We start from the raw sequence: 14,387 nt of genomic DNA, 5'->3' as shown, positions 1-14,387 counted from the left end.
TATTTTTTCATCTCTTAGCTGATCTAATAAAAATTAATTCCTTTCCCTGGAAACGTTGTCTCAGCTAAAGCCTAAAGAGTTCACAACTACAACAGTACTACTACTGTGAACAAAGTTGCCTCCATTTCAATGAATCCAACTGTGTAGAATTCAAAGAGAATTAGCTGTACAACCATTTAAAAATTACTCAAATGCATTTCTATGCAGACAAAGTCATAGCATTAAAATCTCGAGTCTTTTCAGGACATGTGTCCCCTTTGTGCAGCTGGGAATTGCCCTTCCCTAATAGCATGAGGCTCCTATTTCTTTTCCTTCACAACCACAAGGCATTAAAGATGAGAGGGTTTTTGTTGTACAGGGTTTTTATGCCTAGAAAAGCATCACTTGCCCAAGGCTGAATCTGAATCTTGTCTGTCCTGAGTGGGGATAGTTTGGGGAGAAATGCCTTTGAAACCAATGAGTTATTTGTAACAGTAGAATACATCTTGGTGAAGACGAATTAATGGGTAGAGTATAGCTGAGCTGGTGAAAGGTACATGATTAATTCAGTTTTGACAGGACTGTATAATTTATAGCCTGGATCACACCTTCAATTAGGCATATCACATTCTTTATTTCTACAACTGTAGAGCCTAGGAATACCAAATCTTAATGTCAGCCATAGTGTGCTTGGTGCTGCACACAAACAGAAGTACAGAAATAAAGGTACAATGTGAAAGAGAAAGAGCACACCTGAATAATGTTGAGACTATTTTGGGAGGCAGTCCTGCTCACCAGTGAAATACTGAGCTATTGAAGCTTTCATGCTTAATGACTACCTGACTATTTCCATAAATGTCCCAGTTTCTGTCTTTGCAGCCATTCCTTCATGGAGGCCAAGTTTAATTCCAAGGAGAAATAAGCTGAGAGGGTAGGACAAGCGCTGCAAAGGTGGATGTCTAGTGGTGCTATAGATGATGTGGGGTTTGGGTCACCAGTTTTGCTCATGAGGGATGTGTGGGTTCCTGCCTTCTGGTGAGCTGAAACTGTAAGACAGAACTATAGAAGAGAAAGGGAATTTGCTTGTAAAGGAAGGGGTCTATCCCAGGCAGGAACAGGTTAATGTGCCTCGTTGTAGACACGACCCAAGTGATGAGGAAAGCTAGATAGGCTGGAGCTTATGGTAAGAACAGTAGCTGCGCTTGCTGTGGGCCCATCTCTCAACATCAAACAGGCTAGGGAAAGAGGCTCAAAATGGACTCTGGCCCCTTTGCACTGTGGGGGAGGATCCCCTGCCCATGACTGTGAAGTGGAGGTCAGTCAAAACCCCATGTTGCTGTCATGGCAAGACTGAAGATCTTGCTGTCCTACCTGTAGGTAGGAACAAGGCTGTTGTAGGAGCTCTGCTGTGCACCTCTGTCATGCCCTGGGGCTGCTGCTCACTGCAGAGCTTGTGCTCCCTTTGTTAGTGATTTCAGAAGTATCGCTGCATAAATCAATATGCAGGAAACTAACTCAGCATCTCTGCCAGGTGTCTGTTTTCCTGCAGCCTTCCCCGGTACTTCAGACTGGATTGGTAATGAGAGGAGAGCTATATTTGTGTGGAAGTGAGATGCCAGCTCTTTAAGGATTCATTTATTGGGCTGCAGGCCAAGGAATATTTTGGCCCTTGATTGCACATTACTTGCTGCATTTACTTAATCAAATAGGGAAGCTTTTAAACTCTCAATCCAACAACATGAATATATTATTGTAGAGTCCTCTGATTTCCTTACTAGCAACATGTCAGTAATGAAAATGGGGCTAAGGAGGAAAGAATCAACAGTGTAATTTGTCTGAGTCACTCTGGGATCCAGGTATGGATAAGGACTGTGCTCTTGTCTCTTTCATAACATCAAGATCCATTTTATGAGATACCTTGGAAAAATCTGGTTTGTAGCTCTTTGATTTCCTAGAGAGAGCTAGCTGCTTTTTTTTTCTTTTGGGAGAGGGATTCATCCTTGGAGATGACACCTCCTGGAAATCATTATAGAAAATAGTATCCGTGGTAACTGGAGCTGATATTTCTATACTCAGAAGAAATCTGTGCCATCTTAAACTGGGAGTTGATTGGATGGGGGAGGATAACTTCAGGAAAAAAGCTGCTTTGAATCACTAGAGAGTGGATCAGGAGGCCATGTGAGGTGCTCAAATGTAACTTTACGCACCAGTAAATACAACCTTACACACAAGTGTAAGCCCAGTCCCAAACTCAGTAGTACCTTTCAAATGCTGGTATATTCAGGGAAGTCTTTTGGACCTTTCCTACAGGCACTTTAAGTTGTTAAACTATTTTTGTTCAGATAGTACTGTGAGAACACTTGTTTTGGTTAGCATGCCCTGTTAGCAGAATGAGCTTGCTGTCATCCTCTGCTGATTAAATTGGATTGAGCTGAAGTTCTGGTGAAGGGATGTAGAGATGGTGAAGGGATGTAGAGACCTTGATCGTTTACTGCAAGAAAACAAGGAGAAGCTCAGGAAGCTGGGCTTCTTCAGCCTAGAGGAGAGAGGGGATAGGGGAATAAACACCTGTCTTCCAATGTATATATGAAAGTCATAAAGAAAATAGAGTTAGACCTTTTTACTGAGGATAATTAGTGGAGAATCTCAGAGAAGTTTTGGAGTTTGTGTCTGTGTAGATTTGGAAGAATTGACTGGTCAGAGCTCCAAGCAACCTAGTCTGAATTAAATCTTGACCATACTGAAATTGTTAATTTGCTAATTAGTTTTTTGAAGTTAGGGATATTTGTATTTTTTTTTTTAATTACTTTTGCTAAACTTTGTTGCCTCATAGACAACACTTTTCCTTTAAAGCTTTAAGGAAAAAAAAAAACCCCAAAACACTCTCAAACTTTTTCTATATTTGAGAAGCTCAAATATAGAAGCTGAACTGGAATCTCTTAACAAAAGGATGCAGCATGGGGAAAACAAACCCCAGTTTTGGTAGAAAAACTTGGTTCAGCTCTATGCTTACTTTCAGATGTGTCTAGGCAAAGTGAACAACACTGGGGGCAGTAACCAGGACTCTTCAGAATTATTTCATATTCATATTCTAGTTGCACCCAAGGGCCCACTGGTAATGAAGCCCCCCGTAGGTTGGTCCACGTGCCTTTGAAGAACAGGCAGATGAAGAAAAAAGTGAATTTTTTATTAAGGGCTTAATTTAGCTAAATTGAGTTGAATCTGTGCTACCACACTGAAAGCTCCAATTGGTTTCCTAAAAGTCTGATCCTCTGTAGTCCTCTAGCTGGGTTTGAAGTGCTGTGTGTTTCCCCAGCAGAACATGGTCTCTCTGGCTGACCGATCCACAACTGCTGCTACTTTTTATGTTTTTGGGAGCCCCTGTTTTCAGAACACAGCTGAGGTCATGTGCTCCCTGCTCCTCTTATTGATACACCAGGGAAACGCAGGCGTGGTGTGATAGCAGAGGCCTTGGAAGAAGGGACAGAGGATGCAGTACAGAGGAGAGGCATTGGGTGATGACAAAAGAGATGTAGGATGCCATGTAGACATCGGCTCTACAAGTGCTAATGATCAGATAGACAAATGGGGACATGAGAGCTAGACAAAACAAGTATTAAAAAAGAGGAAAAAAGAAAGGAAAAAAATCAATATATGCAAAAATTCTCCATGCGTAGTAAATCTGGATGCAGTGCAGACTTTAAAGCCAAAGAAAGAGGAGTGAAATATAAAATGTTGCTAAAAAATGTATAAACCCTGCTCCATACGGATCTTAGATGGAGGAGAAAGAATATATCAGCATTATGTTCTTCCCTGCAAAGAGAAAGATGGGATGTTTGCCAGGAAGCGTGGAAACTGATTTCAACTGTATTATTACTCAGATTTTTTCCAGATAATAGTCTTTATTTTTTTTGCCTCTAATAATTAGGTTTAGGTAAATAATATTTCTTAATTAGACTGTTATGATTTCAATTGCACTAACAGTAAATTCCTAGGTTTGCATATAATACTTGTTTCTTTATTGTCTGTAAGCAAGGGTTGGAGTGCAACTGTGGCACTCAGCAGAATCACAGAATCATTTCAGTTGGACCTCCAAGATCATTGAGTCCAACCTTTGACTGAACAACCTTGTCAACTAAACCATGGGGCAAAGTGTCACATCCAATTTTTTTCTAGAACACCTCTGGAGTGGTGACTCCACCGCTTTCCTGGGCAGCACATTCCAATACTTGACAACCCTTTCCCCAGTGATTCTCCCTGTGAAAGGGACACCTTCCTGATGTCCAACCTGAACCTCCCCTGGCACAGCTTAAGGCTGGGTCCGCTCCTGTCACTGGTTGCCTGAGAGAAGAGGTTGACCCACATCTGGCTACAGCCTCCTTTCAGGGAGCTTCCTTTTCTCTGGGCTAAACACCCCCAGCTCCCTCAGCCACTCCTGGTAGCACTCACTCTCTTCTCCAGCTCCATTGCCCATCTCTGAGCACTCTCCAGCACCTCAATGTCCTTCTTGCAGTAAGTGCCCAGAACTGGACACAGCACTCGAGGTGTGACCTCACCAGTGCCGAGCACACAGGGACAATCCCTGCCCTGGTCCTGCTGGCCACACTATTGCTGTCACAGGCCAGGTGCCATTGGCCTTCTTGGCCACCTGGGCACATGGAGGCTCATGTGCAGCTGCTGTTGACCAGCATCCCCAGGTCCTTTTCCAATGGACAGCTTTCCAGCCACTCTTCACCCAGCCTGTAGCGCTGCATGTTGAGGACAATGTGCAGGATCCAGCACTTGGCCTTGTGAGCAGATGAGTGATAGCCATGAAAAAATAAATTTGAAAAAAAAAAAAAAAAAAGGAATAAATGAATGAAAGAAGTAATAACTTCCTTAGGCCTCTGGCATGAGACATTCTCTGGCTCTTCCAACCTGCACTATTCTGTAAGACCAAGCTCCTCTTATGAGATTTCCTGGGGATATTTTCCTCTAAGGCGGGAATCAAGCAGATTTTTATGGACTCTTCTAGTCCAGTCCTGAACTCAATGATGCATCTTTGCTTCCTTTCTCTTAATGTGAGAGGGATGCTGTTATGATTCCTGGAGACTTGATTTTTGCATGCAGCAGCTATACTCAGCCTTGGCCGTACTGCAGCAACAGCTACAAAACCCAGAAATAGTTTTGTTGGTGTGACCTGTTCTGTCCCAGACCATTCTGCTAAAATAAGCAAAAAGAAAGGCAACTGGTGTAGTGTGTTTTGTACTGCTGAGCAAGGCACCTTGCTGAGACCGCTGCTCTCATTTCTCATAATGTAACCATCTTTGTTGAAAGAATTCATTGCCATTCACCTTTAGGAGTTTAATTTGCATAATCATTTTTTCTTGCAGGGCTTCAGAATTGGCTGATCTGGACTTTCCACTTCAAAATATCTTAACTGTGCTTTTCAATATGCACACAATGCTGTGAGCTAGAACAAAACGATCTTGTTGTGTTACCATAGAGACATCCAGGGTCTAGGAAGGGTTCCTGCTTAAAATCGGACTGTTAAAGGGACAAGGGCTGTTAAAATTTGATGAAGGGCTTAATCCTTGACCAGGCACTGGGATAAATCAGTGCCACCAGGGTGAAATGAACTGGCAGTCCCAATGCAGTGCTTTGCAGACAACACTCTTCAGTCCAACTGGCCCAAAAAGGACTGTTGTCTTGGTAGACTCAGAGAAAAATAAAATAAATAAATAAAAGAGGTGGAGGGAGTGGGGGAAAGGTCTGGGAAATTAACTTGGAAATGCCGAATCACTTTATGCTTTTCCTTCATTTTCCTCCCTCCTCTTTTGATTTGAATTCTAATTAAAGGCTTTCCTTTGCACTTAGGCAACTCAGCTTTGCTTTTTAAGCATGCATTTTTTAAGCGCCACTAAATGAAGGCAGGCATGAGGGAAGGTGCAGGGCTGACAACTGCTCTGGAGACTGAAGTCCTGCATTCACAATTAAAGGCAAGTGGTTGGACTGTAGCTGCATTCCTGTATTGTCCTGGAGAGAACAAAATTTGGACTGAGAGGACACTGCCTTCTATGACCCTGTAGCATTTTTAGTGTTGATGCTGTAGTTGCCAGTTATAATCACCATTTTGTGCAGTGGAGGGAGGAGAAAATCCCTTGTTATGTACATAAAGGGAAGTAGAAGTTGGTTGGGAGTAGATTCAGCAAAAAAACCTTCTGGCATTTGTGTTTACTTGGAACCACAGTGTCTGGGCTGCTTATGTGAGCATCATAAAGGTACTGAAGAATCTTACTTGCCAACTTATTTAAAATCTCTAGTACAAAATGGAGAAAGACTCTTTACTCTGACCCATGCTGGTTAATTGGCGTTGACCCTGGAGTAAAAATCCCAAAATGAGCATTAGGAAGAGCATTGCTGAACATGTCTTGAAAATTCCCCTTTTGTCATTGTCTGACAGTGGTGGGAGGTGCAGATCTGCCATATGTTATACATGGAGCTATTTTTTAACTCTCCAATAGTGGCTGTTGATTCAGTCCCATAGGACGTCCTTGCTCTCAAATCTGGTGAGGGCAGTTTAATCCTTCCTGCTGTCCTTAAGTCAGCTCTGATGGCTTCTACCTCTGGCTTAAATCCTGGCTATGATAGATACACCTGATGACTGTTTCATTATGTAGAGAGCATGGTAGGATCTCTAGGAGAAGACAGTTCTGTTCTCTCTCTTTTTGCTGTGAAACAAATCCTTTCTGGCCCAGGCAAACGTGAATTATGTACACCCTGCCTTGCAGAGGCATCCATGTCATATTGTGCCAATGCAGGATGTTCAGCAGAACTAAATTTGTGCACATCCAGGGCACTATTAACTCTTCAGGTGCCCTGTATTCTCATAAATACTGTGTGGCCCATGGCTAGCACTAGGCAACAGCAAGAAATGCTGTCAGTAATAGCTTGGGAACTTGCATTCCTGTCAGCAGTGATTTAGAGAATGGTTTAGACTTCTTGGAGGACAGATGAAAGGAAGATCAGCTGGCACAGGCTCTGGGCAGCTTCCCAGCAGCCCAGAAAATGCTGCAACAAGGAGAGGTTTGAGTCTGATGCGGAGCATGGGAAATTAGAAATGTTAGCCAGCAGGTCATGTCGAAGTGCAAGCTTAGTTTTGTTCTGATATTACTTCATTCTTATGTTACTTCTAAACAGAAGACTCCATTTGCTGCGACATGGCTGCTGAGATTTTGTAGGAATCACCCTTGGGATGCCATTGGCTCCCTGTGTTGAAGGATTAAGTCAGACTCAGGGGATGCTGAACACCTGTCCCATGAAACCAGTGAGAGGGGGGTTGAGGTGTATTTAGCAGCTACCTCAGTGCGGTGGTAATAAGCACCATCATGCTTTACAGGGGAGAAACCTTGCCCAAACTGATCGTTAGGCCAGTAGCATGTATCCCCCTCATCACTGCATGGGTCACCTGTCTCATCCATGGGTACACTGTACTGTGCATACCAAAGATCTGAACTCTCTCCTCCATCAGTCCAACAGAGATGCTTTGCTCAGCTTCAGAGTAACACAGACACTATTGTGGTCCCTGAGCCAAGCAACCATCTGGAGCTGGAAATAGCCATGAAGGTGTTAGAGAGACACCTACATTGCTCTATGAGCTTGGAAAGTAAGGTGTTTGCTGCATGTGGATCTTCCTGTCCTGTATATCCCCAGGGTTTTCACCTGTATGTGGGATATCTCTGGCCTTTGTAGGTAACTTACTGGATTAAAAAATGTTTTTTCAAGTTATTGATGCCATTAGTGATATCAAAATTCAGAGAAGTGGCCATATGTCCACTGGCACAAGGATTTGAGCCTCTTGTTTTCCTGGATTTTTTATGCCTTTTCAGTCCTCATTGAAAAAGCAAGTAAGTGGCTGAAAAAGCATCATGTGTGGTTACTAGTTGCCAGTGAACATCAAAGAGTTAAGAAACACAGAAAACTGCAATATCTTTTATTAGACCAGCAGATGTAATAAGGAAAAAAACAGATTAGTTTTCAAGCATGGGAGCTCTTCTTCAGGTCAATGTGCCCAAAAGCATGTTGGTGTTTTCAGCCACATCAGCTGGTCTAGTAGAAGTTATAGCTTCTCCATAGAAGTTATTGCACCTCACATATCTTTAGACCATCACTGCCATAGAAACAATGCTACTAAACAAGATTCTCAAAGACCCATTTTGTGTCACAACTGCAGGAATACATCCATACGAGTCCTAACTTTAGTGTATTTCTTCTCAGTTTTGTCATCTATTTATTTTCTGTCACAGCTGTGTGTAATAAATTCTTTCAGCAGTTCTGGGGGAAAAAAAAAGGAAGAGTGATTGATTTTCATTTTCTGGGCTTTATGGGGTGTGCTACTTAGAAGAGTTGTCATTACCACCATTTGCTGGTGTTTAGTGGAAGATTTAATTCACCTACTGTAACGATTTGGGGAAATCTGTCGATGTACAATTTAGAAAGTTGTTATGTAAATGGCAGCATTATGAAATGCTTTTATGTGGATGCAGCATCCCCTGTTTCCAGAGAGGGGTGGCAGCGTGTGTCTGACAGGATACAATGGACAGTTGTTATCCACAGCAAGAACAGCATGTCGAAAGAGGAGATTTAGTCAGAGCCTTGGAGACCAATTTGTTTCAAACATGTCTGCATGGGCAGGATTTGGGAGGAGTGAGTGAGAGATGAAGGATTTCAAAATGTTGAATAAAAAGCTTTGGTTTTGTAGACACCAGAACACTGGGGGACTCTGGGCAGGAGAAGAGTGGAGAGGAGAGGGTTTTACAGCTGAGGAGGTTTGCTTTTACTGTGAGAACAGACAAGGAAAACTCAGGAGATGTAAAAATATGCAGAGAGTTGATTTGATTGTGGATTATCTCAAAGTGCATTGGGATACTCCAGGACAGTCAGAAATTATATACATGAGGTGCAAAGAAATTTATTTATTCCCCACACAACCGTGGAAAGGAGCACCTTGCAGTGCACTAAGCAAAATCAGCATATCACAGGTACTACAGGCTCGAGATGAAGAAACCAGCCAGACCAGTGTGCCCATGAGGATGGAAAGGTCTAGGGGAAGCAGCGTCTCAGCCCAGCTCCTCGAGTTTGGCTATATGGCTCCCTGCCCATGAAGTGGGGACAGCAGAGGGAGATAGCTCTTGATGTGTGGGTCAAAGTGGCCTTGGAGAAAGGAACATTGCAGTGGCCTACTTCAGTGCTGAGAAGTTTGAAAGTACGCCTAATCCATCCGGGTTTCCATGGACACATCCTCTTCTGCCATCTGGCATCGAAGGAGTGTGGAAATTTGCTTGTTGTTTCAGGGCTGGTTTCCCTCAGACATTTCCTGAGGTCTCACTACATGGCTGACATGGAAGCAGAGACCATTGCTGTGACAGGGATCAGGTTATCCCAACCAACACATGGACAGGGCTCACCCAAAGCCCACGCTGGCAGTGCATGGGATTCACAGCACCTGCACTGGACTGCACCTGATGCTGGACAGTGAGAGCACATGAGAGTAAACACCCACCTCTCCCAGATCTGATGGCTTCTGCTTGTTCCACTATGCAGGTTTTCAAAAACACAGAGCTTTACCCTTGGGACAGTATTCCCACATAACTAGTCCTGTGGCCAGTAGAAAAAATATCTGTGATAGATGAGTTGACAGCGTTATCACTGTTTCTTCTTCTGTTTAGTGACCTCTGTTTTGTATGCACAGGTGTTCAGTAAAATAAATCTAGGGTTTTGCTTGAATTAGTTTTATTGAAAAGGTACAGACATAGTAACTGGGTGTATCTTTGAAGGGCTGTCATAATTATTCTCAGATAGGATTAAAACTGTTCAATCTGCAAACTCTATTTCCTCTGTCAAAGGGAGATAACCAATTCCACAGACTGAAGTTATTAATGATCAACTGAGTGAATTTTATCCATCTTTTTATATGTTGGAAGGACACCTCACTGAAGCTGATTTTGATCAATTTGTAAGCAATGTCACCTTCAATAAATTCCCATCTGACAATAGATAACCCAGTAACAAGCTGGGAGACAGCAACGGTGATGTAAGACCTGGCATCTGTTGCAGCCCTTGAACCCAGCTGCATCCCCACTGGATATTTAGAGCCATATTAAGGCAAAGGGGGAGAAAAAAAGTAACATCACCCTGGAGAAAAACTTTCCTTTCAAACTTGACTTGCAAATACGTTTTTCATTGAGACATGAGAATTACATTACTTATCATAATTCTTTCAAAAGAAAAAGGTAGGAGTGGTTTCTTTCTTCTATTTTTTTTCCTCTCCTTGCCCAGCCTAGCGTACACAAACTTGGAACTATCTTGGCCTTTCAGTTTAAGGATCCTGTGTGTGTTCTTCTGAGCAATGTACCACAACTGAGTCCTGCAGTGGTTATCTGCCAGCATCTGATGCCTGGGATATGGCAAAGCATATCTCCTCTATCCATGATGTGCTATTCCATCTATGCTGAGGAAGAGGTGTAGACACTCGCTGGTGGGGAAATAGACTGCTAAAGCAGCAAATATCTGTGCTCATAGCTCTAATATCCAACTGGCTGGAGTGTGCTGCACTCACTGGATAAATAGTTGGCATAAGCCTAATATTTTGGGGAGGGCTCAAGGACAGCTAAAGTAGAAATTCAGAGTTCCAGGAACAGTATCTCCTCGTCCACGTCCTTTCTGTACAATCTGCAAGCTATTTTTGGAAGTGGCGATAAGGTGAAGAGGGAGCCAGAGTGCGAGGACTGACTGGTACATCTGAAGATGATTATTCCCTGTAGCTGCTCCATCCTTCTGGAGTGCGGTCACAGATTGTTCTTGCAGTTGCTGCAAGAAGCAGCTAAAGTCACCTGCTGTGTCACTGTGGTTTGTAGGTATGGTACAGTATCTGCTGGGGTGACCAGGTCTGAAAGCTGATTAAATTGCTCCCTGCTCCTAGCAGCTTGCATCAGGAGGGAGTCAATTGGGTCCATTTTGGGGAGAAATGCTTTCTCTGACCACCAGCATAATTCACATTATGCTCACTGCACTTTTTCGGAAGCACATTAATTCATTTACTGTACAGGGTGAACTGATCTTTGCTGTTTACCTGCCAGCTGATGCACAGCAGGATGCAAGGAACAGTCCAAAGTGAGCTGGGATGGCATTTGCTAAATGCAGTGTGTCCTTATACTGAAAAACACGCTTATTTCCATTAGGTCAAGACAGCTTCCAAGTCTTGGCAGACCAGGAAGGCAGTGCGGCAGTCCTGGGGAGAATATGCAATTTTTCTTGTTTTCACTTGATTTGTCTTTGTATCTTTTCATTCTTGGAAGTGATCTGCAGGAGTAAGGGCAGTGGCAGGCCACTGTGCCCAGCATGCTCTGTGCTCTCTGCCCTTGACTTTGGTGAGGGAGGAGGTCATGTTTGGCAAGAAGCATTCATGGGCCTTCATTGTAGGTGAACCTGTGGACATACACATTGTATTCCTCAAGGTGGTCACTGTGTGTATGCACAAGAATGGGGTTTCTTGGAACTGCTTCTGATCATAAAATCATCACGTTCATTTGTCCTTTTGCTTGATGAAAAGTGCAGCAAGTCATCTGAAGGAAAGAGAAGCAGTTTGAGAGAGTCTGAGAAAACTTCAGTTCCCATATTGCCACAGAATGAGGGGAACAGCTGGGCTATGACTCTCCCTTCGATGTTTTTCTGAAGTGTTATGCTTCAGCTGCTTAAGCCTTTGCCAAGAGCTGGCTCCTTTCCTTAAGAGCAAAACCCTCTTTGAGTCTGCCTGCCCATGGCAGGGATGGAGTGGAGGGTGCTTTTAAGAGTGTTAGAACTCTCTGAACACCTGTATCATCAGGTTGCCTGTTGGAGAACATGCAGCAGGCATCAGACCTACCTGGAAAGAGACCCCTGAGTCACCAGGTGGTGCCTTCTTGCCTCTCTGAGCCACCACTTGCTGAATGAAATCCCAGCCCATGTGGCAGTCAGCAATTTCACTGCCTGATAAGGGTAGGTCAACCATTGCTCCTTGTAAACAGTTAGTAGTCTTGCTTCAGAACTAAGATAACCAGTAAACCTGGACTGCTGGGGTGACATTTTTACCTAGTCCTCTGATAGAAGCTTGCCAAAGCTTGATGCTGGGCAAGGCAGAGCTTAACCTAGGCTGGTAAGATGGTAATTAGCTTGCCACATAATTGTTTTCAAGGGTATCAGCTTGCTTTTATTCATGGTGCTTAAAGCAATTTTTGTTTTGCTACCTCTCAGACTTTTCCTTGCCATCTTCACTCCCAGGTGCAGCTCTCCCCCAGCCCTTCTTCACAGGGGTAGTGCAGCCGTGTAAAGGGTCAGATCACCTTCTGAGGCAACTGAGGAGGCAGAAACCTGAACAGTGCTGAGCAATAGGGTATTCTGGGCAGGGGGATGCTCCCAGGGACTGCAGCTGGGCAGGAGATAGGGAGAAGCATGACAAGGTGGATTTGCTGCCTGCAGAATGCAAAGGCTGCCAAGCTGTGCTTTGGTGGGGAGGAAACTGGGTGGGGGGAATAAAGCAACTGGACTTTTGACAGAATTGTTAGAGGGTTTTCCTTGTCAAACTGCTTATTTTCACAAAGCAAAACTGCCGTGATCCGCCTTGGACAGGGAGCTGGCTGTGCGTGAGGAGTCAGTCTGTGCAAGCTTTCTGCTTTGATCCTTTCTCCAGATGATCACCCCAAAATCATACCTTTCCTGCCCTCTATCTACATACACACTTGACGTGCGCTGATTTTCAACTGATTAATTTTTCCGTGCAGCCTCAAGAACCGCACCGACTTAAGCTTGTGACACAACTTGTTGGCGATTCCTGCGTTACACAGTGTTGCAGTTCCCCAACTCCGAGAACTGCCTCACATCCTTTAGAGATACCTTGGTCGGTTTTACAAGAGTGCGGAACGCTCGCGTTTCCCGGGCTCCTGAATGGCGGAGTTAGGGTGGTTCATACCTTTGCAGTGTTTATACCGTGCGCTGCAGCGGTGAGCGGTCCCGTGCAGACCATCCCAAATATTTGGCCGTGTGCTGCCGCTGTCGTCTTCACTGCAGCTGTAGGCAGGCTCCGGAAAGAAGAAGCCCCCGCGCTGCCGCGACGATCCGGAGGAGCGGCGGGGGTGCCATCTCCAGTCCCGCGCTGGACCGCACCTCCTCGCCCTGGCCCGCCTAGCGTCCCTTCGGATGCAGCGGCGCCGGGCTGGCGGGGAAGGGGAGGAGGGGGGAACCCCCAGTTTGCGCGGAGAGAGGAGGAGGGTGGTGGGACGTGCCGCCGCGCCCCGGGACGGTGCCGCGCGGGGGGTGACAGCCGCAGCCCGGCGGGTTGCGGGGGGCGGCTCGGGGGCCGCCAGGCTGCGCTCTCGCTCCGGCCGCCGCGCCTGCCGCCCTCCCCGGGCGACCGGGGCTCGGGGCACGGCGGAGCCTCGCCGCGAGCGGGCGGTCCCGGGACGGCGGCGGCACCGGCGGCGGCGGCACCTGCGGCGGCGGGGAAAGGCAGGGCTCGGCGGCCCGCTCCGCGCCCCTGGCCCGGCCCGGCATGACGCGGCGGCGCCCCGGCGACGGCGGGAGGTGGGCGCCGGCAGCCCTGGCCGCGCTCCTGGCCCTGAGAGGTGAGTGCCGCACGGGCGGAGCGGGGCGCGGCACCCGCGCGCGGGGCATCGCCCTGGGGCCGCGGCCGTGCCCCGCGCGTGGGGAAGTTTTGGTTGCGGTCCCGCCGGTGATGCTCGGGAATGCGGCGGCGGGCGAGCGCTTTGGCAGGCAGGCGTGGGGAAGGAGCGCTGCTCTGCTCGTCTCCTCCTGCTGCCTCCGCTGCACCATCCTTCCTACTGTTCTTATGTATACATATTTTATTTTAATTTTTTTTTTTAAGGGGCTTTACGGTAAAACTTGCTTTAAACTGGGCTTCACGTTAGGCTCGGTTGTCTGGGCCTAGCCCCTCGGTAAGCTCACCTGTGCGGAAAACTCTGGTCTATCCCTCAGGCCCTGAGGCAGCAGGGAACTTTCCGCAGAGATGGTGACGGGCTGCTCGGAGCCTCCCGTGTCCCCCCCATCCTCTCCTCTGCCCCCTCCTCCCAGGCACACGGCGCACCGCTTCAGCTGTAGGATACGTGCCTGCCCCCGGGGACGTGGAGACTCCACCACCTCCCGCCCCCTACGGCCCTTCCGAAATAAGGTGTGTTCCCCGGTCTCTGTGCGGAGAGGAAAAAAATTGCGTGCGACAGATTCTACTCTCATCACTTATTGCATTGCCGGGGAGCTCCGGGAGGTGCTGCATTAAGGGCAGCACAAGAAACTACCAAGTGCAAGATGTTCGGACTCATCTGTTGATCAGGTGGCAATGCCTCCTTTCAAGTGATGCTGAACTTCAGAGCAGCCTGCCT

The 14,387-nt window shown here is 46.2% G+C and overlaps 1 protein-coding gene and 1 long non-coding RNA gene across 2 annotated transcripts in view; one reads left to right on the top strand and one right to left on the bottom strand.

Annotated features, from left to right (window-relative positions):
• Nucleotides 1–8,918: 8,918 nt before the first annotated feature.
• LOC120749077 (uncharacterized) lies at nt 8,919–13,268 on the bottom strand. Its single transcript, XR_005699521.1, has 2 exons — nt 12,965–13,268; nt 8,919–11,582 (listed from the first exon to the last, which is right to left on the bottom strand). It is a non-coding gene; the product is annotated as an uncharacterized LOC120749077 (long non-coding RNA).
• A 271-nt stretch (nt 13,269–13,539) lies between these two features.
• IGSF11 (immunoglobulin superfamily member 11) overlaps nt 13,540–14,387 on the top strand; it is a 104,544-nt gene continuing 103,696 nt past the window's right edge. The window contains exon 1 of the mRNA XM_040056196.2: nt 13,540–13,616. Coding sequence (XP_039912130.1) covers nt 13,544–13,616 — 73 coding nt within the window. The 5' untranslated portion in view covers nt 13,540–13,543. The remainder of the gene's footprint in view (nt 13,617–14,387) is intronic.

This window comes from Hirundo rustica, chromosome 2 (assembly GCF_015227805.2).
Source record: "Hirundo rustica isolate bHirRus1 chromosome 2, bHirRus1.pri.v3, whole genome shotgun sequence".
NCBI classification, from domain to species: domain Eukaryota; kingdom Metazoa; phylum Chordata; class Aves; order Passeriformes; family Hirundinidae; genus Hirundo; species Hirundo rustica.
Note: the sequence above shows the minus strand (reverse complement) of the source record. Positions and strands in the feature narration are given on the sequence as shown.